General features: G+C 49.1%; 1 protein-coding gene across 5 annotated transcripts in view; it reads left to right on the forward strand.

Moving 5' to 3' along the window:
* The window catches only part of HUWE1 (HECT, UBA and WWE domain containing E3 ubiquitin protein ligase 1), a 1878220-nt gene that overhangs the window by 1063376 nt on the left and 788481 nt on the right, over positions 1–26363 (forward strand). For all 5 annotated transcript variants that reach the window (XM_085629865.1, XM_085629862.1, XM_085629866.1 and 2 more), the window contains one exon: positions 2594–2736. In XM_085629865.1, the coding sequence (XP_085485991.1) occupies positions 2594–2736 (143 nt within the window). The remainder of the gene's footprint in view (positions 1–2593; positions 2737–26363) is intronic.

Below are 26363 nucleotides of genomic sequence, written 5' to 3' on the forward strand. Positions count from 1 at the left end.
TTTTCTGTCTGTTCATCCGGACAAGGTTGTCCTTCGGCCTCGTCCCTCCTTTCTTCCGAAAGTGGTGACTCCATTTCATCTTGGGCAGTCTGTCACCTTGCCCACCTTCTTTCCGCCTCCGCATCCTTCCAAAGAGGAAGAGAGGCTCCACCGTCTGGACCCAAAACGTGCGCTCTCCTTTTATTTGGACCGCACAAAGCAGTTCCGGGTGGACGACTAACTTTTCGTTGGATACGTGGGTGCTAAGAAGGGAAAAGCTGTGCACAAACGGACCATCTCTCGGTGGGTCGTTTTGTGCATCAAAATTTGTTACTCTTTGGCAAAAAAGGACCCTCCTGTTGGGCTGCGCGCCCATTCTACTCGGGCCACAGCGGCTACTACTGCCTTGGGACGGGGAGTCCCTTTGCAGGACATCTGTCAGGCGGCGACGTGGGCTTCGCTACACACGTTTGCCAGGCATTATTGCCTTGACAGCCAAGTCCGGAGGGATGGCTTCTTTGGCCGTTCTGTCCTCCCGGACTTTCTGGTTTGATCTTGGTTCGCAGACCCACCACCGGGGATGGTATTGCTTGGGTATCTATTCTAAGGTGAGGAATATAACTAACGTGTTTCTTTCAGATGAACAAGTTACTTACCTTCGGTAACGATGTATCTGTAAGAAACATTAGTTAGTTAGATTCCTCACCGACCCACCCATCCTCCCCGTTCTGCGAACTGACATCTAGGGTTAAGGTTATCCTTTTCAGGCCCCTAGATTTTATTTTTGGCACCAGTGTCGGTCTTTGCATGGCTCTGCGTTCCTGGCGCGGAAGGTTATGTACAAGAACTGACGTCAGCGCGCGAGGGCGGCGTCTAAGTACTCCGACGTCATTCCGACGCCGACGATGGACGCGGAGCCGCAGACGACGCCTAGCGACGCGCAAGGGGTATTGCTGACGAAAAATCTTCCGGATCCAGTCTGACGCCTGGGGATATTCTAAGGTGAGGAATCTAACTGTAGGAGAGTAGGGTCTGCTTTCTATGTTCACCCCCACTTTTTACTTTTGCTTTACTGGTTTTCGACTTAGATGTGGCTGTGGGCCTGCTAATCAGACCCACAGCCCTGCTGTTCTCTCTCTAAATTAATACTATGTACTTTAGGTGCATAACCCATTTGGATAGGATCACCTTATTGGCCCCTGTACAGTGTACCCTAGGTACCCAGGGCATAGGTGTACCCTAGGCCTACCAGGGGCTGCAGCATGTATTATGCCACCCCGGCCTGGCCTTCCATTTTGACACAACTGGCTGATCACTCAGCTGGGGCAAGGTCGTGTAATCACCCCTTGCTTAGGTGTAGTAGTCCTATACCTAACTTACATATAGACACATGTGTACCTTTCAGTCACTCCTATGGCAGGCCTTAACAATCCTGGAGGCAGAGTGCTTGGTAACATGTGAGATGGTGCTCTAGCATGAGCTGAGCCTGTCTGCAGCTTTCGGAACCATGTCCTTATAGCTGTTCTATGATATAGCCTACCATATACTCTTAAAGTGCCTTATAATCTTAGACGGTTATGGTAACTATGGTTTGGCTTTATCGAAACATGTCGTGTAAGGTGTGTAACACTGTGGAATAATACCCCCATACCATTTCTGGACATGAGGATATTATTCCCCCCTTCTAGAGGGAAAGACATGTTAAAATCATACTTCACCAGTCTCCCCTGGAAATGAGGTGAGCTGAAATTAACAAGGGACTTAAAGAATATACAGACACTAGGAAGACCACGAAACATTGAATTATCAGATGGTCACCGAGAAAAAAGAATTCGATGACGGAAACCACGCGCGGAGGCTTCCTGGTTGGGCGTCTGATGTTAAGAGAAGTTGGACTAGGCATCAAATGGTGGGAACCGTAGACGCTCAACAACAAAAAAGAGGAAGGAGAAGGACTAATGTACAGGAGGAGAGTTACAGATACAGCCACTCGATGGTGGTATAATGCACCGCATGTGAATACAGAGAATTCTTCCAGCTGTAAAACGACTCCTACAGGTAAGTAACCGTTCTTGGATCCCGCGCATGGGCAATACTTTTCAATGTTTGAGTTTGGTAAAGCTGCCCTTGATGAACTAATATTACAGGTCAATTATATTTTCTTTTTCATTTACTGGCACAGTATCACTTTTTTCTTGGATATATCTGGCCCTTTCAATGTTTTCATCTATTAGCTAAAGAGACAAGTAGCCTGATTTCACAGCACTTATTTGAATAGTTGCATTTAGAGATCAGGTGACGCCAACATAATGTGGCACAAAAATCATGCATGCCACAATTTTGAATGTGGATACCTTGTGTATGGCATTTCCATGTCTTTGGACAGCATTAGCTTGGTTACGTTTTCCTGGTAGCTTTTTGATTTGGAGACTTTGTGACCGGGCACCAGTTAATCTAGCTTACAGGTCTTGGAAGCATCCATTGAGTATTCTGTTCATTCATTCACCTGCTAATTGGGAATTGGTTTGGCACCAGCCTTCACTGCAGTTCTGTTGGTGTGGTGCTCTTCAGGTCTGTGAAGGTACTAGTTTAACTGTGCTGTTTGTTTTTGCAGAGGAGGTCGGTGAAGTTGAAGTTCATGAAGAGGATGTAGCCCAGGCAGAGGTGGCAGATGGAGATATAATGGATGGAGAAGCTGAATCGCATACAGTCGTGATTGCTGGGCAGCCTGAAGTTCTCACTACGCAGGAGATGCAGGTGAGAGGAAAGATTCCCCACTGTACAGACTGTAACAATCCAAACTCCCTTCCTGAAATGGTGGGAGTATTTGTATTGGTCACTGCAGGAAGCGGCTTTTTATGTAGAAGGCCAAAACAAGGTATACTATGTTGAAAGTCCAGACGACCCTTATTAGATTACAGGGTTACAATTGATACTACCAAATGCTTTTTTTGGTCATATGGGCAAGTGGTGTATGCTTACCAGAGGGTAGTATCTGATAGAGACTTCTAGCTGCAGATTCCTTACCTTTGAATTTCCCAGACCTCAGGCTGAATCTGGAAACTTTGGCTGAGCAATACCCCTTGAGCGCGATGCCGGGTGGCTCTTTTCGGCACTGTGTGACGACGTCGGTTATGATGTCACAGTGCCTACATAGGCGCCACACAGCCGCTCAGACGTCAGTTCTTTTCTTTCTGCTCAAGTTAAGTGCAGATCCGGGAAGAGCTACCCCTCTACCGCTTTTAGGTAGGCTTTTTCTTAACTTTTTTTGACACTTTTGAGATACGACTTTGTGCGAGGATGTCGAGTAGAAAGACCGGTTTTAAACCATGCGGGACTTGTTCCCACATGATATCGGTCACTGATCCCCACCGCGTATGTCTGTGGTGTCAAATGCAACCGTGATTTAAAGTCGTATTCAGACGGTCGGGCGATGGCCCGAAGAGCTTTAGGGAGCAAGCTTTGAAGTTGCTTGCGGTCAGGGAGTCGACACCGTCAAGCGAGACTCCGAAGAGGTCACGGTCATGTTCAAGGAAGAGGAGGTTGCGGGACCTCTCACGGAGCCCTAAGTCCTCTTCCTCCCATTCGAGGTCATCTGGACATTCGGGGAAGAGGCACAAGAAGTAGTAGTAGTCCAAGCGGACTTCGTCTTCACCTCAGTTGGCATTCGTCATCGCGAAATGTAAGGAACACCATCGTTCTAGGCACGGTTATGCGGAGCCTGAGCCAACTCTGAGCCTAGCCCCCACCACCCTCCTTTTCCGCGAGCCGGAGCGACTCCCGCTCAAAGGAGTTTTACAAGGCCATACACCGAGTATTTGAGTGAAACGACCCCGCTGGTGAGCCTTCGGGTCCCGCGGGGGTCGGATGGAGCCTTATCTGGTTCGACGCAGTCTGCTCCGGCGCGGCCTTAGGGATCCGGTTCGGGTCATGCCAACGCAACCTCCCCTGACGTCAAATCCGAAGTCTGTACCTGCGACGTCACGGATGCCCGTCAGCGGCGCAAGCCCCATCCTCCTCTCCGACGACACGGAACGGCGTCTAGCGACGCAGTTTCTGACATCGACAGAACCCAGGGGTTCTATGTTGTTGCCTGAGGACTTTGTGGATGTGCTGGGTTCAGGAGAGGAATGGGAGGAGTCTGGAGACCCATTAGAGAACCGGGATATCTCTGAGGAGACAATGGACTGTTATGGGGAGCTCGGGGAAGCCAGTGGTCTAGGTTCGAGGCATGTGGGCTGCTGAATTCATATCTGTGCATAGATCGCCGCCTAGTGTTGGGTCCGGATGATTGCACATTGTTGTCCTGGAAGAGTCTTCGAAGTATCACGAGATAGGTGGCTCCTCCCCTGGACTACAGTGCGCATGGGCATCCCTCCATCCTTAGATTGTTTTTTTCCGCCATTGGGTTCGGATGTCCTAATCTTAGCTCTTAGAGTATTTAGGCCTTTATTCGTCTGTATTGTTTTCGTTCGGCGCCGAGTAGTTTCATCGAAGTTAGCCATTTGCCCTTCGACGTCCGAGGCCCGATCAAGATCGACGATGGAATCAAAAACATCGCATAGCCCCTTCAAGCGTTGCCCTCTTTGCAACGCTAAGTATGCTCGCTTCGACGTGCACCCAGTGTGCAACAAGTGCCTCTCTCCAAACCACGACGAAGCCACCTGCATGGCGTGCTCCAGGTTTCGATCGAAGAAGACCCTTCGCATTCGTCGAGCAGCTCGGCTCGAGGCGCAGAAAGCGGCGCCGCACCCGGACAACATCTTCGGGACCGAAGATGAGGAGGTCGTGGACCTTGAAGTTCAGGGAGAGATGTCGGATCCGGCGTCGGAGCGTGAATCCGACTAGGATGCCGAAGACTAACATATAATAGATGAAGATGAGGAGGACGTCGACGTACAGGTAGGAGACGCCGAAGAGGAGGGCTCAGAACATGAGCTAGGCCCTCAGGTCGCCACAGGGCCGAAGGAGGCACTCAATAAGACTCAGGTCGCGGGATCGCCACAAGGCCTTACCCAAGATCATTCCTCTCGTTCTTCCGCCCCGCATAAACGCCCGGCGTCGAACTATCCTAAAGAGCCATCGGTATCCAAAGCGCCATCACTCGATCAACGAGAATCGAAACTGAAGGCAACGGCTCCGAAATCGAAAGTAAAAGAGTCTCTCCACGACGACAAGGCCTCAAAGCCCTCGGAGCCGAAGACACAAAAGACGGCTGTCGACGCCAAGAGAGGTCATGGGGACGTCGAGCCAAGGGCGCCGCCGAAACTCAAAGCCAAGGTCACCGACCCCAAAGTATCGGCGCCGAAGAGCATCAACACAGATATGGAGGGCGGCCATCGAGAGCCAACCCATCCCACTATTCCGGTCCAGAAGACGTCATCTGGTACGGGGCTTGATGCCACAACGAAGAAGGCGTCCAAGGACCGTGTCCAATTCACGACGCCATCGCCCTTTGTCAAGCAGAAGGTGTCGGAGTCGTTATTACGCATCCACGACAAGGCTTCCATAACTGGTGCGAAGACAGCCCCGCAGCCGAAAACGGTCAGCGCGGTTCACATCGCGTCGACGCATATAAAGTTCGGCCTCCCACCAGCGGTGCGACCGAAAATGTTCGACGCAAAGAAGGGTCTCGACCCGCAAGAAGCTCTCGGCCCGAAGAAACCTGTCGATGCCCCAACAGGAATACAGATGGGACAGAGACCTGTTGCAGTGCCTCACGATGATGAGGTTCCACAGCAGTTTATCGACGCCACCACTGGTAGACTTTCCATATACAAACGGAAAATCGCAACAGACACCAATGGAGCCATACAAGATTCCATTAAAAAAGAAGAGAACCACATCACCAGTTCTGGTGGAACATATTCAATTTGGCACCCCAGAAACTCAGCCATTCTTGCCCACACACTCTGATACGGATGCTGGAGATGATGGTGATGCTGAGGGCACTTATCCTGTGGATACTGACCCTGAGGACCAAAACCAACCTTGGGTGGACAATACGGATGCAGGGGACACACATACTGCTCCGGACACACAGGCATATGTGGCAAAAACATCTCCTACAGAGGACACTGCTGCTTTCAATGCCTTAATTGAAAGAGCCGCCAACAATCATGACGTACAGCTCCACACTGATCCTATTGAGGACGACTTTCTAATGGATACCTTCTCTACTTCAGAAAGATCTGTGAAAACTCTGCCCATGCTGAAGGGGGTCCTAAAACAGGCTAATGACATTTTTAAGGAGACCACAAGGGCGAGAGTCCTTAAACCTAGAATTGAAAAAATATATAGGCCAGCTCCAGTGGACCCTGCCTACATAAAAGGGCAGTTGCCTTTAGACTCATTGGTGGTTTCCAATGCTCGGAAGAGAGCCAACTCACAAACAACGGGTGATGCTCCTCCCCCCGACAAGGAGTCTAAGGTCTTGGAAACATCGGTAAAGAGGGTTGCTGCACAGGCAGCTAACATCTGGAGAATTGCCAACACTCAGGCACTTCTCGCTAGATACGACAGGGCGCATTATGATACCCTAGAGACACTGCTGCAGCACCTCCCAGATCAGTATAAAGAAGGAGCGGAGACACTTATTAGAGAAGGGAAGCTCATTAGTAACGCTTGCATTAAATGCGCTCTTGACGCAGCTGACACTGCAGCTAGGGCTATTAACACCAGCGTCATGTTAAGAAGGCATGCTTGGTTGAGAATCTCGGGATTCAAACCAGAGATACAAACCACTATACTCAACCAACCGGTCAACCCTAACTCACTCTTTGGCCCCGAGGTTAACACCACCCTAGAGAAACTCAAAAAAGATACAGAGACTGCAAAGTCTATGGGGGCTCTGCAATCACAGCAGTTTCGGAGTGGGTCCTTTCGTCGCTCTACCAACAGAGGACCGTCTAGAGGCCAGAACTCCCAACAGTCGCATTACACTAAAGGAGGTACACAGCCCACCTATAACAAAAATAGTAGAGGTGGATACCGTGGAAACAACATCAAAGGCAGAGGCCGAGGAAACCGCTCCAGGTCCTCCGCCACCAACAAACAGTGACGCCTTGTCACTGCCCCCCGACCACGTAACACCTGACGGGGGGAGACTACAGAGGTTCCTGCCAGTCTGGGAATCCATTACTACAGACAGGTGGGTCAGAGAAATTGTCCAGTACGGTTATTGTCTGGAGTTCACGTCCACTCCACCCAACATACCACCAAGACACCGTCATATGTCCGCAGATCACTTACACTTATTCCAACAGGAGGTTCTCAGTATGCTCCAAAAAGGAGCCATAGAACTCGTGCCTGCAAAGGAACAGGGATCAGGGGTGTACTCACTGTATTTTCTGATCCCCAAAAAGGATGGATCTCTCAGACCCATACTAGATCTAAGACCTCTAAACCGTTACATTCTGTCAGAGCATTTTCACATGCTCACTCTGCAACAAGTCCTGCCGTTGCTCAGTCAGGGAGACTTTCTCGCAACATTAGACCTCAAAGATGCGTATTTCCATATACCCATGCACCCATCTCACACAGAAAGTATCTCTGGTTCACTGTTCTCAATCAACATTACCAGTTCAAAGTCCTCCCTTTCGGGGTAACGACGGCACCCAGAGTGTTCACCAAGTGCCTGGCTACAGTGGCGGTACACTTAAGGAGACAGCACATACATGTCTATCCTTATCTGGACGACTGGCTTATCCAGGGAAAGTCGGCCCAGCACTGTGCCAGCCACATGTCCCACACCATTCACCTTCTTCACAGCCTGGGCTTCTCACTGAATTATCCAAAGTCCCACCTTCAACCCAACCACGTACAGCAGTACCTAGGCGCAACCATAGACACTCTGGCAGCCACGGCACAACCAAATTCAGTGAGGATCAACAGCATTCAGTTGCTCATAAAGAAATTCAGACCTCAACACTCACTCCCAGCAAGAGTGTTTATGCAGTTGATAGGCATGATGGTCTCCTGCATCTTCATAGTCCCACACGTGAGATTACATATGCGCCCACTTCAAGAGTGCTTGGCACGTCAGTGGAATCAGGCCCACGGACAGTTAAAAGACCTAGTGTTGGTGAGTGGTCGGGCATACAACTCTCTGCATTGCTGGAATCCACAAAACCTTTGCAAGGGCCGACCGTTCCAGGAGCCTGTTCCACAAATCATACTGACAGCGGATGCGTCTCTCCAGGGATGGGGAGCTGGCGTACTCAATTACACAGTGTAGGGACTATGGTCGACACAGCAAAGGAGGATGCACATCAACCTTTTGGAACTAATGGCGATCTTCCTTGCAATGAAAGCATTCAAGATACACTTGTGCAACAAGGTCGTGTTGATCCGAACGGACAACATGACCGCCATGTACTACATACAGAAGCAGGGAGGGACACACTCGCCACAGTTGTCTCATCTGGCTCAGAGCATGTGGAAGTGGGCCATTCAGAGGAACATCTTCCTCATGGCGGAACACCTCCCGGGCAAAGACAACCAGATGGTAGATCTGCTCAGCAGGCACAGCCACCAAATGCACGAGTGGGAGATGCATCCATCAGTACTCCAACCGTACTTCCAACAGTGGGGTCATCCAGAGATAGACCTATTCGCCACAAGCGAAAATGCAAAATGCCCAAGCTTTGCCGCCAGGTTCTCATCCAGGGGATACTCATCAATAGTCATAATCTATGAATAATCCCCGCCCATGTGCGGGATCCCGGAGCATATAGAAAATATATATATATATATATATATATATATATATATATATATATATATATATATTACCTACTGGCGGTCGCCAGTAGGTAGTTATAGTTAGGACCACGTTTCCATAGGAAAACCTCAACATTCTATTTTGAATAACTTTGGCGCCGGTCGACGAATCCTCGCGAATTTCTCAAAATAGGTGGGGCGCTACGCTCCGCTCCTACCCTGAAAGTCTCGGGGGGATTCGTCAAGCGGGGGCTGAGATAAAAGGGGGGTCCCAAAACGCGTTTTTCCCATGCATTTTTCCATAGGACCTTTAGAACGAGCTACAGCCCGAACGGCTGAACAGAATTACTAGAAGTTTGGCAGAGAGGTAGTCCCTAGGTCAAGGAAGTGCCTTTTGTAGGTTTGGTGTAAATCTGTTCAGTAGATTCTGAGAAAATAGCCTTTAAATCAATATATATATCTGAGCCCGCTTACGGTACGCTTACCGTACGCTTACGGTAAGCGTACGGTGGCGTGCGCGAGCGCGATTCTGATTGGCTCTTAGATCTTAGTAAACATTCGAATCGGCAGAAACCAGGAAGCGGCGTCCGCCATTTTGTCTACCGCACTGAGTGTTATGTATCAAACATGATGGCCAAAAACATGTTACGGGGATGTTTTGACAACTCCCTCTCACATAGTCATGTTGAGGGAGTCCCCAAACATCCCCCAAGAGCAAAAACGGCATTATTTTTTTTTCGGCAATTTCGCGGGGTACGCTTACCGTACGCTTACCGTAAGCGTACGGTAAAAAAATAAAAATAAAAAAAACACTATCCACACTTTCTCCACCCCTTGTGCAAATGGTGGCCGAAGGCCACCATTTGTGCATGGCTTATCAGAGCACAGAAAATTTTCCCAAAAAATTTCAACAGATTACCTATCACAAGGAAGCGCATAATATGTCCTCCATGTGCGCACGGTGCGCGAAGCGCATCGTGCGTACATGGCCCATCTAGCGTAACGTGGGCACGGCACTAACTGCGTAAAGTGGGTGCGCGGTGCGCGAAGCGCACCGCGTGCTCACTGTGCGCGCACGGTGCGCGAAGCGCACCGTGCGCGCACGGAACGAACTGCGTTAAGTGGGCGCGCACGCCACGAATGGCGTAAAGTCACTTAGCATTTAAAAAACCGTACAAATTCACTGAAAAAACCATAGGTTTCACACACGTTATAGTTAGGAATTAGCATTTAAAAAACCTTGCAAATTCACTGAAAAAACCATAGGTTTCACACATGTTATAGTTAGCGGAAATTTTACTGATAAAAAACCAATGAAATTGCCCCGTTATAGTTAGTGCTGGCAACTATAACTCACGCGACCGCAATCTTCTGCTGATGACATATGTGTCTTTATGAAAAAAAAATATTTGTAATATATGTATAGCTAAAAATGTATGGAAGAAGACATGGGCAAATAAGTGTCTAAATACAGTATTAGCATCAGCAGAAGATTGCGGTCGCGTGAGTTATAGTTGCCAGCACTAACTATAACGGGGCAATTTCATTGGTTTTTTATCAGTAAAATTTCCGCTAACTATAACATGTGTGAAACCTATGGTTTTTTCAGTGAATATATATATATATATATATATATATATATATATATATATATATATATATATATATATATATATATATATATATATATATATTCTTTTCCAACACAACCCACTTCAGGAATCATGGGCGCTCTGCGGTGGTGCGTTCGAGGTACGGCAGGGTTAAGCCGTTGTAATATCCACTTCGTTTACCCACACAGGTTTCCTCGCGCACTCCCAGAAGGACAAACAGCTTCACCAATGATCGTTTTTTATAATTCCTTTACTTTCAGCATGCCAGATACAAAAAGACAAACTCTACGCGTTTCAGTCTCAGCAGAGACCTTGCTCACGAGTCGAGCTAGACTCGTGAGCAAGGTCTCTGCTGAGACTGAAACGCGTAGAGTTTGTCTTTTTGTATCTGGCATGCTGAAAGTAAAGGAATTATAAAAAACGATCATTGGTGAAGCTGTTTGTCCTTCTGGGAGTGCGCGAGGAAACCTGTGTGGGTAAACGAAGTGGATATATATATATATATAGCCTAATAATGTTCAAAACATGGCAATGCTGTAAATTACCTATTTTTGCATAGTAGTGCCCCCGTAACCCGTAAGGAAAAAAGGAAGCATCAGGCAAATTATAACACAGCACTACTTTATTGCCATAAAGCAACATGTAATTGTAGGCATTCGCCAGTAGGCTGCAGTAGAGTATCAAGAAACCAAGAAAATTGACACCTTGCCTTTAAGGCATTAGAGTAGGGGGACCGTGCCTTTAAGGCCTGCCTGTGACCCCCTGCTCCCATGATGCACTACAGGTGGCAGTTGGGCCAGTTCTTTTTGGCGGTGCCTCTGCACCTGAGTAGATCTGCCTTCCATACATCACTTATTTAAATAGAAAACATTGCTCGTCCGGGGAGGTGGGTGGGTCGCTTATGACTTTGATGAGTATACCCCTGGATGAGAACTAGGATTACAGGTAAGTAACTAATCCTTCTCATCCAGGGGATACTCATCAATAGTCATAATCTATGAATAGAGTAGCAAGCCCATACCCAAAGTCTCGCGGACGAGCAACAAAGCAGTTAAAACATACATTAAAAGACACATCTTGCATTACAGTTATGCAAATAGGTTCCTCAAAGAGGCCTGCCCCACCTGGGCGTCGGCCTGCGCGTCTGAATCTAGGCAATAATGGCGCGTGAAAGTATGGACTGAGCGCCATGCAGCCGCTTTACAGATCTCAGACATGGGAACGTTGTGAAGGAGTGCTACCGTAGAAGCCTTCCCTCGAGTAGAGCGTGCTCTAGGTTTACCCTGCAGAACTTTGTGGGACAGCAGCCCTACATGCCAAGAACAGATGCATACTGGTAAGTAGCATAATCAATACTTCCCTAGACACTGGCATGCTCTCTCAGCCTACAGTGACTACGGAGGAAGGGGCGTTCTGTGCCATGGTGGTTCAGAGGGCTGCTGAGGTCCTTGGACTAGAGCTGCCCTCAGTGCAGGTAACGACTAATCTCCTGACCGAAGTGCTTCAACCTGGGTCTTTTCCCTCTGAACCACTATTGCCCTTAAATGAGGCACTTACGGACGTTCTTTTAGGAACATGGTCCAAGCCTAGCACAGGGGCTCTTTTGAATAGGACGATTGCACGACTCCCATCACCCAGCTCCGGGTGTCCCAAAGTTACTCACCCAACACCCCACCCCAGAAACTTTGGTGGTGCAGGCCTCTATTTCCCAGGGGGAATTTCCTTCCGCACCTCTGTGAGAAAGTGCCCTCTTTCTTTCATTGTATGCCCCCACTTTTTGCTGAATTGCTGATGTACTTTGAGTGAGTGTGCCCTGGGCTCCTGCCAATCAGGTACCCAGGGCCTAGGTTCCTTCCCTAAAACTGCATTAAGACCTAAACCCAGTTGGCATCTCTGGCCACATGTCAGCCCCTGGTAAATGGTACCATAGGTGCCAGGGCACTGTGACCAGAGAAGGCCCCTAAGGGCTGCAGCACTTATTGTGCCACCCTTAGATTCCCTCTACCCTGACACACACACACTGCTTTTGCAGGCTGAGTGTCTAGATGCAGAACAAAACAGTCGACATGGCACACATCCCTGTGTGCCATGCCCACATACCACTGCCCTTGCATACACCAGTCACCTCTCTACCTGGGTGCCCTATGCCAGTGGTAAAGGTACAGGTGCATGAGCCCTGCACCCCTACAGTACCCAGGTCCATTCCTGGGTCCTGTAAGTGCAGTGCTGCCATTAAGAGTGTATGGTGCTGGTCATTACGAACTCCACAGCACCATAATGGCTACACTAAAGACTGGGAAGTTTCGTAGCAAACTTCTCAGCACATTAAACCCACACTGATGCCAGTGTGGGATTTAATGTAAAATGCACCACAGAGGGCATCTTAGAGAGGCCCCCTGAAAATCGACCAACTACCAGTGACCTGACTGAGTGGCTGGGCAGGCTGCCAGACATGTTTCTGGACCCCTGGGTCGAGAGCCGGCTGCTCTTGGGGGCCTGAAACAAAGCACATCCTGGGACGAGGTGCCAAACCTCCTCCCCCAGGATGGGCAGTATTCACGAAGGAGAAGTTTTGTGAGCCTATCCAGACCATTTGCTGCTTTCAGCAACTGGTCCCCACTGGTTCTACCCCCCCACTTCATGTGGGAGAACCGGCGGGAAAAACAAGTGAGGAAGAGAGGTGTGACCACATCTGCCAACTCCACCCCTAAGGTGGGGAAGGCGAGGTGAAACACAACCTTGAGTCCCCACCAGCTTGAGGATGGGGGCGGACCCAGCCAACCAGGGACAGGCTCCTGTCCCCCTCCCACTTGAGAGTGGCAGAATAGGGGTTTACCCATCCCAGGGAAGGGACACATTGGTTCCTGCCCTTTACCTATCTGTAACACCCCTAAATTAAGTATTTAGGGGCACCCTGAACCTTCCTTTCTCAAATCCAGCAACCACAAGAAAAGAACGAGAAGCCGTGCAGAGCTAACAAGAGGATAACGCCCACTGACTTGGCCCCAGCCCTACAGGCCTGTCTCCCCTCGAACCTGCTCCTGCGAAACCCCGGCGTGGCCAGCAACCTCAAAACCCCGGAGGACCTGCCTGCATTCACTTTTTGTGCCAGCCAAAAACCGCAAATCCAGCGCGCACACCACCCGCCGAGCCCGGTCCGTGTTTGAGTGAACAAACCCCACGAGGAGGTCCCCCGGCGACCCTTGACCTGCCTCAGACCTCCAGACGACGCCTGCATCCTCAATCCAGAGGACGTCCCCTACCGTGACCAGAACAGGAAAGAAAATCCGACGTCCAAAGGCACCCCTGCACCCGATGCCCCACGGCCTTGTGTGCCCAACCCAGTGGTGCCTAGCCATCCCTCTACATCCCAACTTATCCCTCGAAGTGGTGGTCACTCCTTAAAGATCCTTGTCCCGAGCATGCAGTGTTTCTTTGTCCCGGAGAATCGTCATTGAAATCAACAGGGCACCATCCTCAAAACAGCACCCTGCACCCGGCCACCCTAGTGCCGCTGAGGGTGCCCCTTTTGTGCTAACCTGGTCCCCACTTGCTCTGAGCTTAACCCTAGGAGCTTTGCTCCCACAACCTTGTGGCCTGCTTGCCAGCCGCCACCAGCCGGAGCCCCCCTATCCTCCATAGGATAACATTGGGCCTCAACAGTCTGCACCCGGCCGCCCTAGTGCCACTGGGGGTGCAACAACAGTGCATCACTGACCCTGGGCGACCCCCGAGTCTAACCCCAGGACCCTAACTCAAAAGAACGATTACTTACCTTGAAACAGATAACTCATTTTTCCTCATAGGATAACATCAACACTTTTTCTCCCAAAAAGTCTCTAAGTGTCGAATTTTGAAAACTACAAATATTCTTTAAAAATCAGTCGAATAACCAAAACGCATTTTTCAACTGTTTTCAGGAAATGCCCCAGTGCTGAATCCAGGATCCAGTACTGAGTAAGAAAAAGTAACGATAATACCACTTACCTGCTAAGTGAATTTCCTCCCATAGGATAACATTGGTGATTCTATATGAAAAAGTTTCTAAGTGTCAACTTTTGAAATGCAATAATATTCTTTAAAAATCGTACCTTTGGTGGGCGACGTACCGAGGAATTGATCTGCCCCCCCCTGCCCGAGGTGGATTCATGAGTGGCAACCTCTGATCCCCGATGTGTATCACCCTGTGTTGTATCATTGTGTACTATTGCTGCTCTGCTATGGTGTCTACTTTGAATCCGGTGTATCTTGTGCTTTACTATGGAGATCGAAACCTGTCTCCATGATGTTTGTATTATTGTTATGCCTGCACGTTCGGTAGGCCTTGTTAATTATCATGAAATGGTTACTGATGCAACTGTTATCCTTGTATCTATACAGGTCATTGTAGAGCTTATGCCCCTCATAATGCAAAATAACCTAATAAAAAATCAACCTTTAACCAAAACGCATTTACTCATAATGTCCCAGGGCTGAGTCTAGGATCCAGTCCTGTGGTTAGAAAAGTAATCCTCCATGTAACTAATTGCATTTAATTAGAAATTCCCATTGAGCTCAATGTATTGTGTTTGAAATTGTGTTGCCTATTGCAACAACTGTGTGTATTGCATTCAACAGCCTACTATTAAAAGTATATATATAAAGCCTCTTATTCAGAGAAAGTATATTTTGAAATCTATTGTTGGTTCTAAAATAAAACAAACATATATTTTTATACAAAACCATTGGCCTAGAGTTCAGTTCTTGAGTGTGAGACCATTTTCTGGATGAGTGTGTACAACAAATGCTTTACACTGTCCTCTGATACTGCCTTACTGCTCGACCAAGCTACCACTTTAGAGAGTAAGGTTATATCTAACTTTAACCTCTGCCAAACCTCTGGAGACCCTTGGACTCTATACACACTGTACCTCACTTTGGTGCAGTATATTCAGAGCCAGTTTCTTTCAACCTCCAGATGGGGAATCCAAGAGACTGGACTCATTTGGGAAGATAATTTCTTCCTCCAGTCTGGCATTGCGGTCGGTGAATACCGCATGCTTAATGTGCCATTTCTCCCACACTCTTTGGGAGACGGTTGCACAGGTGCTGCCACATGTCCCGGAGGAGGCCCGGGCAGTGCTTTCCCAAGCTGTCAAGGACGGGAGAGATGCACCAAAATTCACCGTATGGTGTGGATTAATGAGCTATTCGCTTGGCAGGTCGATTTCAGCGATTCAACGACAGTGGCCTTGAGGCGCCACACCTGGCTTCGTACAACTGGCTTCTCGGGGGATGTCCAAGCCAACTTGATTTACATGCCCTTTGATGGAACCCACCTTTTTGGGGGACTAGCTGACCAGGCCTGGTGAGGTTCAAGGACACTAGCTACGGTGAGATCCTTGGGCCTCTCCTCCACTCTTCGTGGCCAGTCTTCCTTTCGCCCCTTTTGTGGCAACATAAGGGGTTTCTAGGCGCGTCAGCCCTATCCTATCCTATCCTAGCCACCGTACCGCACAGACTACCCAAGCCGTGCGTGGACGCAGTACCTTCTGTCCTAGGAATGGAGGCCAGTATTAGTCTACCACACTGCTCCCAGCAGCTGCCAAGCACTCCTAGGCTGATTCTGCAGGAACACACTATTCCAGTGGGTGGGAGAATTCGTCATCTCCCCTGCTGGAGATCTATAACATCAGACAAGTGGGTCTTGCCAGGAGGGCTATTCTTTCTTTCCTTTCTTTTCCTCCTACTGTTCTGCTAAGTCTGAAACGGCTGGCTGAGGATCATTTAAAGCTGCTACAAGAGGAAGTTACAGCTCTCTTGGCCAAGGGAACTATAGAAAGGGTCCCAGTTTCAGAAGTAGGCAGTGGCTGTTATTCCCGCTACTTTCTGATTCCGATTTAGGGGCTACGGCCCATTTTGGCTCTTTGGACCGTCAACCACTTCCCTAAGAAGGAGAAATTCAAAATGCTCACTTTGGCTCAGGTCTTTTCTGCCCTAGACCAAGAGGACTGGAAGGTAGCGTTAGACCTGCAGGACGTGTATTTTCATATTCCCATCCTGCTGGGCCACAGATGTTGCCTGCGGTTCAAGGTAGTTCGTGAGAACTTAATTTACCGTGCTCCCCTTCGGTCTTACTAGTGCCCCTCGGGTGTTCACCAAGGTGATGGTGGTAGTTGCAGCTCAGCTGCGCAGGTTAGGGGTGTCAGTCTTCCCCCTACCTCGACGACTGGCTGTTGAAGGCAGCCTCGCCCCAGACAGTAGTCTCCCACCTTCAGACTATGGCAAATCTTCTGATTTTGCTGAGATTCTCTATAAACGTGCCACTCACACCTGACTCCTTATCAGACGCTCCCTTTCATCGGAGCTGTTCTAGACACAGTGCAGTTTCGGGCTTATCCTCCAGAGCAGCGAGTCCAGGATATTCAGGTTGATTCTGATATTTCAGCCTCCATCCTGGATTTTGGTGAGACTGACTTTGAGGCTGTTGGGCCTCATGGCCTCCTTCATCCTGTTGGTAAGACGCACAAGATTGCGTATGCGGGCTCTGCAGTGAGACTTGAAGTTGCAATTGGCACAGCATCAGGGAAATCTCACCCATGTGCTTCAGATCTCGGAAGGAACTGCGAAGGATCTGCAGAGGTGGTTAACGAACTGCGATTGAGTCAATGACAGACCTCTCTTCCTTCCCCAACCAGATTTCACAGTTGTGACGGATGTGTCACTTATGTGATAGGGCGGCCACATGGGATAGGTGGAGATCAGGGGGTCACTGGTCTCCGGCGGAGACAGGGCTCCACATAAACTTGTTGGAGCTCCGAGCGATTTGCTTGGCGTTGAAAGCATTTCTTCCCTCTGTCAAGGGGAAGTTGATGCAGGTGTTCACGGACAACACCACCGCCATGCAACAAGCATGGTGGGGTTGGTTCGTGGACCCTATGTCTTGAGGCTTTGCATCTCAGGACATGACTGGAACAGCAGGGCATAAGCCTGGTGGTTCAACACCTGGCAGGTTCTATGAATGCCAGGGCAGACTATCTCAGCTGTCTGCCTGCTGGATCACGAATGGCTTCTCCAGTCGGAGGTGGCGCAAGGTCTCTTTCAACAGTGGGGAGAACCTTGGTTAGGTTTCTTCGCCTCCGAAGAGAACGCGCAATGTCAGCAGTACTGCACGCTGTAGTTTCCAAGGCGGCTATCTTTCGGCGACGCGTTTCGTCGCGAGTGGAGCTCAGGCCGGTTGTAAACTTTCTGATGGATACTTCTGCCTGTGGATTCCTCACCTTCAGAATACCCCCTGTTCCAGCGTTCCGCGGAAATTCTTTCCTAGCTCTCCCATGTCGACGAGGATGTCATAATAGCATGGCTCTGCTCGCGACTCCGAATGACGTCATCGGAGCCATAAGAAGACCTCGTCAGCGTGCTGACGTCAGTTCCCTTTTTTTCGACGCCGTCGACGCGCAGCGGTTTTTCTAGAGGGTCTACATTTTCTGTGGAGAAAACTTTGTATCCTTGAGGATTTCCAATGGCTACTTCAGGAAGTCTTGGTTTAAACCCTACCGAGAGTGTAGCGGTCACATGTCGATCACTGACCCGCATGATGATTGCCTCCGGTGCTTATTGTCGGATCACGACGTTGATTAATGCCGAAGCTGCAGGAAGATGAATCCGAAGGCCATTAAGGAGCGTGAGGCTAAGCGGTTTAAAGCCAGGGCCAAGGAGAAGAGGGGTCGTAAAAGAACGAAGTCGTTGTCTTCTCAGAATTCAAAGTCAAGAAAACATAAGAAGTCTAAGAGGAGACCTGGCTCTTGGTGCCGTTCGTCGAAGGTCTGGGCTTCGAGGTCGCCTTCTCCAGCTAAGCGACTTCGAAGACAGGACTTTGTTTCTCCATCTCCACGGGTGACGCCGGTTCCGAGGTCGCCGGCGTCGAGGTGCTCTTCTTCGCATGAAGGTTCTCGGCTCCTGCTATGTCTCCGACGCCCAGGGAGTCTTCTCTAGGCTGTGTGGCTTCACCTGTCCGGGCGCCGTCCCCGGCTCTGCAGGCTCCAGTTCAGTCTCAGGTGGTTCCGCTTCAGGAAGGTACGGATCCATATCCTCCTTTTCCTGTTCCTGGATCAGACCCTAAGCATTTTCTTAATACAATGTTTGGCATGTTTGCCAGGGCCTCTACTCCATCTGGTGCGCCTTTGGGCCCGTGGGTCCTTTGGCTTTTAACTTGGGTGTGCCTCACCACTGTTCTCAAGCACCCTTTGTGCCATTCTTGCAGTCTACTCCGGTTTGGCATTTTCCGGCGCCAAGGTCTTCCACTCCGGCTCCCAGGACTCCTTCGGCTGTCGAGTCGGCGCCGCCTGGAAAACCATCGACGCCGAGGTTTGAAGCTGAGGCTCCTCCATAGACGCTGTTGATTTTCTCACCGGCGCCACGCTTGGCGCCGCCTATTAAACCGCGCTCTAGGAGAGAGGCGCAGAGACTCGTTGAGGAGGAGGAATATGCACAGGAGAAGGAGACAGTGTTGAGTCTGTGGATGAGTTTGAGGGCTTACAGGAGGCCAGTGGGTTGGATACTTCTGAGTATGGTCTCTCATACCCGAAGGCTGGAGTATTACTAGACATTGCTTCTTATCACGTATTAATAAGGAAGGCAGCTGAATTGCTTTATCTGCAACTTCCCTCAGTGGAGGTAAAATCTAATATCCTTACGAAGGTTCTTAATACAGCTTCTTCAGCCTCTGAACCGCTGCTACCCTTTAATGATGCCTTAACCGAGCTGATAATGGAAGTTTGGCAGAAGCCTTTGTCTGCTCTTGCAGTTTCTCGTTCCATCTCAAGAAGGTACAGGCCTGCTCCTGGGGATCCGGCTTTTCTGTCTTCGCATCCATCACCAGAAAGCTTGGTGGTCCAGGCTTCTTGTTCAAAGCAATCTTCTGGGTCTTTTCCTACCATACCTGGTGATAGGGATTCTAAAATAAATGGAGCAGGCAGCAAATAAGGTATTCTCTTCTGCGAGTATGGCTCTAAAGTCCACTAATGCAACCTGTCTTCTTGGGAGGTATATCCATGCTCTGATGGATTCAGTCCAGCAGCTAGCTCCAAAGTTGCCTGAAGAGGATCGGAACAATTTCTTACAGGCCCTTTCTGATTCTCAAGCTGCGGCCTGTCAGGTGATACAATCGGGTCTGGATACTGCTGACTCTGTGGCTCGTGCGATAGTCTTCTGTGGCAACAAGAAGACAAGCTTGGCTTAAATCGTCCGGATTTTCTCCTGATGTTCAAGCGACTCTGCTGGATTTGCCCTTTGATGGGTCAAGACTCATTGGTTCAAAGGCTGACTCTGCCTTGCAGCATTTTAAGGATAGAAGGGCTACTGCAAGGTCTCTGGGTCTCCAGGTGCAGTCCATGGGATACCGGTACAAGCGGTATCGTGGTTTTGTAAGAGCTGCTTCCTTTCGTGGCCACCAGCAGACTCAACAGGGCCAGCAGAAGCAGAATCTTTTGTACAAAACCTACACAGGGAAGAATAAAGGGCGTCTTAGGGGAGCCTCTTGGCAGCAATCCTCCCCCTCTTCTCCTGCCACCGTTGGTACTTCAGGAAAACAGTTCTAGATCCCCATCTTAGAACATGTTAGTCCGGTAGGGGGTCGGGTGTCCCACTTTCTACAAGATTGGAAACTGATCACTTCAGATCGTTGGGTTTTAAATCTTGTAGAGAATGGGTACGCCCTCCCTTTTTTTAGAGTTTCCTCCTCCTTGCCCTCCTCACCAGGTTTGGTGTTCAGAGGACCACTTACTGCTTTTGCAGCAGGAAGATCTTGCCTTGTTACAGAAAGGTGCGATAGAGGTGGTTCCGAAGCAGGAAAGCAGTCAGGGATGCTACTCCCGGTATTTCCTGATTCCCAAAAAGGACGGTCAATTAAGGCCGATCTTGGACCTCAGGGTTTTGAATCTTTACCTCAGGCAGGAAAAGTTCAAAATGTTGACCTTGGCTCAGGTTCTTCTTGCGCTGCCACAGGAAGACTGGATGGTGTCCATCGATCTGCAGGATGTGTATTTTCATCTTCCCATCCTGAAGTCGCATCGAAAGTATCACCGGTTCACGGTAGGATCGCAACACTACCAGTTTGCGGTTCTTCCGTTCGGTCTGACTTCGGCACCTCGAGTCTTTACGAAGGTGATGGCGGTGGTAGCAGAACATCGCAGAAGGTCAGAGGTTCCTGTTTTCCCCTACCTGGATGAGTGGCTTTTGAAAGCAGAGTCTCAGGAGTTGGTGTTGCGCCATTTGCAAGCAACAACGCGTCTGTTGTTCAAGTTGGGTATCTCAATAAATGTACACAAATCTCACTGGGTGCCTTCTCAGCGCTGCTTGTTCATAGGGGCAATACTGGACACTGCTGTGTGTTGGGCATTACTGCCTCCGCAGAGGGTTCTCAACATTCAGGAGATGATTCCTTTGTTTTACGATGTAGCAGTTTTCAGTCCTGAAGGTTCTATGCCTGCTCGGTCTGTTCACATCCTTCATACTGTTGGTCAGTCATGCACGCTGGCAGATGAGGGCACTCCAGTGGTGTCTCCGCAGGCAGTGGTATCAACACAATGGAGATCTCCGGGAGAAGGTCAATCTCCAGAGAAGCTGCAGCAGAGTTGACTTGGTGGGGTGTGCAACCTGTCTTAAGGAAAGCCTTTTCAGCTTCCTCCACCTGTGACCACAGTGATCACGGATGCCTCCACGCTGGGGTGGGGTGCTAATCAGGGGGATTTGGAGGTCAAAGGTCTTGGGTCTCCAGAGGAAAGGTTGCTTCATATGAACCTTCTGGAATTGCGGGCGATACGTTTGGCAATATAGGCTTTCCTTCCTTCCCTTTGCGGTCAGTCTGTTCAGGTCCTGACAGACAACACTACTGCGATGTGGTACATCAACAAACAGGGAGGTGTAGAGTCTTATCGTATGTCGAGAGGCTCTGCAACTCTGGTCCTGGGCTCAGAACAATCAAATTTGTGTGTTTGCAAATCATCTAGCTGGGGTACTGAATGTTCGTGCGGACATTCTGTCGGTAATACTCGGCCGATCACGAGTGCCAGCTTCATCCCGAGGTAGTCCATCACATCTTCCTGATGTGGGTGTCTCCCCGGTTGGACCTGTTTGCCACCCACGAGAACGCGCACTGCCCGTTGTTGTGCAGTATCCAGTATCCGATGGAGGGAGCGCTAGGGGACTCGTTTCAATTGGATTGGAGCTCACAACTCCTTTATGCGTTTCCTCCCATACCCTCGATTCATCGTGTTCAGAGGAAGATTTGTCAAGACCGGGCCCGTCATATTGATCGCCCCGGATTGGCCAAGAAGGGTGTGGTACACATCTTCTTCACCTCTCATTGCTCCCTCCGCATAGTCTCCCTCTCAGGGCAGACCTCTCGAAGTCGCAGGGGCAGGTTCTACACCTTCACCTCCAGAGCCTGCACCTTCATGCCTGGAGATTGAACGGGGCAACCTGAGGTCCTTCTCTCGCTCGCCAGTTGTGGTGGATGTTATGAGAGGTCCATTGATCCTTTAAAGGCCCACTTGTCAGATGTTCTTCAGATTTCGCTTTTCTTGGCCCAGCAGGGTTGTGCTGTGACCACTGTTAAGGGCTATTTGGTGGCTTTGTCTGCGTTTCTATGTTTGCCAGACCATCCGTCTTTATTTAAGTCCCCTATTGTCATGAGGTTCATTAAGGGCCTTACAAATTAGTTTCCTCCCACTCCTTTCAATATTCCTCAGTGGGATTTGAATCTCGTTCTTACCTTTTTAATGGGTTCTCCATTTGAGCCTCTTCATACTTGTCCTTTGAGGCTTCTTTCTTATAAAACGGTTTTATTCATTGCCATTACCTCAGTTAGGAGGGTGTGAGAAAGTGGCTCTGTATATACTGTTCCTTAATAGGTATAGGGTGTACAGAGTCCACAGACCCCAAGGGTTTAACAGAGGTTAAAGTTAGATATAACCTTACTCTCTAAAGTGGTAGCTTGGTCGAGCAGTAAGGCAGTATCAGAGGACAGTGTAAAGCATTTGTTGTACACACTCAGTCAGCAAATGGTTCCACACACTCAATAACTGAACTCTAGGCCAATGGTTTATATATAAAAAAATATATGCTTGTTTTATTTTAGAACCAACACTTGGAGTTGAAATATACTTTCTCGACAGGAGATGTTTCATACAAGTACTTTTCTATATGCAATAGACTTTAGTAAAAAGTTACAAGTAGTTGCAGTAGGCAACTCTATTTCTAAACACAACAATACATTGAGCTCAATGATAAATTCAATTTATTTGCAACAGATTACTTTTAGGATTACTTTTGGAATTCCAGGCCTGGATCCTAGATTCAGTCCTGGGTCAGTACTTAGAATAAAGTGATGAAAGTCGACTTAATTACTGTGGTGATTTTTAAACAATATTTAGCTATTTCAAAAGTTGACACTTTGAAAATATTTCCGAGAAAACAGTCAATGATTCCTTATGGAAGAAAATTCAAGTTACAGGTACAGTATGTTCTCGTTACTTTTGTAATCCAGTACTGGGTGCCTAGACTCAGTACTGGGACCTTTATCCAAAACAGGTAAGTAATTACGTTTTCAGATATTATACGATTTTTAAGGAATATTCAGTGTGAGAAAGTGGCTCTGTATCTACTGTTCCCTAATAGGTACAGGGTGTACAGAGTCCACAGTCCCCCAGAGGCTGATAGAGGTCAAAGTTAGGTATGACCTTACTCTCAAAAGTGGTAGCTTGGTCGAGCAGTAAGGCAGTACCTGAGGACAGTGTAAAGCATTTATTGTACACACTCAGTCAGCAAATGGTTTCACACACTCAATAACTGAACTCTAGGCCAATGGTTTATATATATAAAATATATGCTTGTTTTATTTTTAGAACCACAAAGGGGATAAAAATATACTTTCTCAGAATGAGAGGTTGAATATAAATACTTTTGTCTTAAGCAATACATTTGTGTAAACAGTCACAGTTGGTTGCAATAAACAATCCTATTTCCTAAACATAACCATGCATTGAGCTCAATAGTAAATTCAGGTTATTTGTAATAAATTGTATTTCAGATTACTTTTGGAATTCCAGGTCTGGCTCCTAGATCCAGCTCTGAGTCAGTATTCAGAATCAAGTGATGAAAGTCGACTTAACTGTAATGATTTTTAAATAATATTTAGCTATTTCAAAAGTTAGCACTTGGAAAATATTTCAAAGAAAACATTCAATGGATCTCTATGGAGAGAAATTCAAATTGCAGGTAGAGTACTTTATCGTTACTTTAGTAATCCAGGACTGGGTACCTAGACCCAGGACTGGGGTCCTTATCAAAAACAGGTAAGTAATTTCGTTTGCAGAAATGGTACGATTTTAAAAGAATATTTCAAATTTGCTAAAAATAGACACTTAGAAGAAATTTCACAGAAAAGCAGACAATGGTTTCTTATGGGAGAAAAATGAGTTAAAGGTAAGTATAGTTGTGGTCACTTTTCAGAGTCAGGGCTGGGCACCAAGATCCAGCACTGGGAGCTCACCTAGGAGCAGGTGAGTAAATTCGTTTTTGTCACTTGGCTGATTTTTGGTGAATATTTGCAGTTTTGAAAAGTTCACACTTAGAAGATCTTTGAAGAAAAAGCCAGTCAATGTTACCCTATGAGGAAAATGAAGTTAGCGGTTTAAGGGTAAGTACTCGACTGGCAGAGTTGAAATTCCGGGCATAGACTCAGGGGTCCCCCAGTGTCAGGTAGGTACAGTTGGTTCACCCTCAGCGGTTTCAGGACGGCCGGGTGCAGAGAGAGTTAGGTACAATGTTATCCTATGAGGGATAGGGGGGCCTTGGTTGGTGGCTGCTGTCTGGCAAGCCACGCGGCTGTGGGACCTGGGCTCCTGGTCACTTACTCAGGGCAAGTGGGGAAGTAAGTTAGTGTAGAGAGTGCACTGCCAGGGCCACTCGGGCGGCTGGGTGCAGGGTGCTTTTGAGCCTTTGGCCGCTCAATGGAAATCAATGGGAATGTTCCGGTTTGGAAAAAGGCTGCAAGCTCGGGGACGAGGATGCTTCAGGTGCCACCACCACTTCGAGAGGTAAGTTGGGTAGTTGTAGGTTAGGTGGGTACCCCGGGATTGGGCACAGGGGGCCGCAGGGCGCCGGGTGCAGGGGTGCCTTTTGATGTCGGAAATCTTACCCTCTTGTTGATCGCGGTTGGGGTGGCACTCTGTTCTGAGGCTGCAGGCTTCTTCCGGAATGTCGAGGGGGTCCTTGGGTGCCGGACTCGGGGTCACAGTCGCCGTGGGGTCGTCCTCAGGGTCTTTGTCCACTCCGGCACTGGCCAGGCTTGGCTGGTGCAGAGTGGGTTGGGTCCGCGGTTCCGGGCTGCTGCCAGGGGTTAAAAATAGGTTTCTTGAGTAGAGCCTCTACTCATGGGAGTCCCAGGGGCTTAGAGCCAAAAGGTAGCCAGGTCCTCCAGGGGTTGGTGAGGTTGCTGGCCACGAGAGATGCCGCGCTGGTGCAGGTTCGAGAGTCGACAGGCCGGTAGGGCTGGGGCCAAAGCAGTTGGTGTCTTCTCTTTTTAGCAGCTGCAGGGCAGGTTCTTGTTCTTCTTGCTCTTCTTGTAGTTTTCTATCTGGAATCTGAGGAAGGAAGGTTCAGGGTGCCCCTAAATACTAGATTTAGGGGCGTTAGAGGTAGGTGAAGGCCAGGGACCAATGGGTCCTTGACCTGGGGTGGGTACACCCCCTATCCTGCCTCTCTCCTGTGGGAGGGGGCAGTAGCCTAATCCTGATAGGGTAGGGCCCCCCATCTTCAAGATGGCGATAGCCCGGAGATGTGCTTCACCTCGCCTCCCCCACCTGAGGGGTGGGGTGGGCAGGCTGGCACATTCCCTGTCCTTGTATGGGGTTTCCGGCCAGCTTCCCTCCAGAGTGGGGGGTTGCAGAGGCCTGGGGAATGTCCAAGAGGCGGCATGCCTTTGAAGCTTCCCTTGGCTCATCCTGGGGGAGGAGATTTATCACCTCCCCCAGGAGGGGCATTGTTGCAGGCCCGGGAGAGCAGGGGCTCTCCCACCCAGGGGTCCAGCAACGTGTCTGCTGTGTGGCAGCCTGGGCAGCCTCAGAGCAGACGTGGATTGTAGGTTAGCTGTAAGGGGGCATCCCTAAGATGCCCTCTGGGGTGCTTAGTACATTAAATCCCACACTGGCATCAGTGTGGGTTTAATGTGCTGAGAAGTTTGATACCAAACTTCCCAGTCTTCAGTGTTGCCATTATGGTGCTGTGGAGCTCGTGTTTGACGAGCTCTCAGCACCATGTACGCTTAAATGGCAGCACTGCACTTACAGTGCCCAGGAATGGACCTGGGTACTGCAGGGGCACAGGGCCCCTGCTCCTGTGCCCACACCATAGGAATAAGGCACCCAGCCAGAGGGGTGGCTGACATATGCCTTGGCAGTGTAGGTGATGGGCATGGCACACAGGGATGTGTGCCATGTCGACTCTTTATTTTGTCCTGCACCCAGACACTCAGCCTGCAAAGGCAGTGTGTGTGTGTAAGGGCACAGGGCCTCTAAGGATGGCACAATGAGTGCTGCAGCCCTTAGAGGCCTTCCCTGGTCACAAGGCCCTGGGTACCTAGGGTACCATTTACTAGGGGCTGACATGTGGCCAGGGTTTGCCAATTGGGAGTGTGTATTTTAGGGAAGGAACATAGGCCCTGGGCACCTGATTGGCAGGAGCCCAGGGCACAGCAAGGAAAAGTGCATCAGCTATTAGGCAAAAAGGGGGGGGGGGGTTACTGCAACAGAAACCCACTTTCTCACATTCAGAAATTGCAGAAATTGACACTTAAAAGAAATTTCACAGAAAAACAGTCAATGGTTTCCTATGGAAGAAAATTGAGTTAAGGGTAAGTACAGTTGTAGAGATTTTTCTGAGTCAGTGCTGGGCATCAAGATCCAGCACTGGGAGTTCACCTAGGAACAGGTGAGTAAATTCGTTTTTGCCACTCGGCTGATTTTTGGTGAATATTTGAGGAGTCCACACTTAGAAGAAATTTCAGGACAA

The sequence above is a fragment of the Triturus cristatus genome, chromosome 10 (genome assembly GCF_964204655.1).
Source record: "Triturus cristatus chromosome 10, aTriCri1.1, whole genome shotgun sequence".
NCBI classification, from domain to species: Eukaryota; Metazoa; Chordata; class Amphibia; order Caudata; family Salamandridae; genus Triturus; species Triturus cristatus.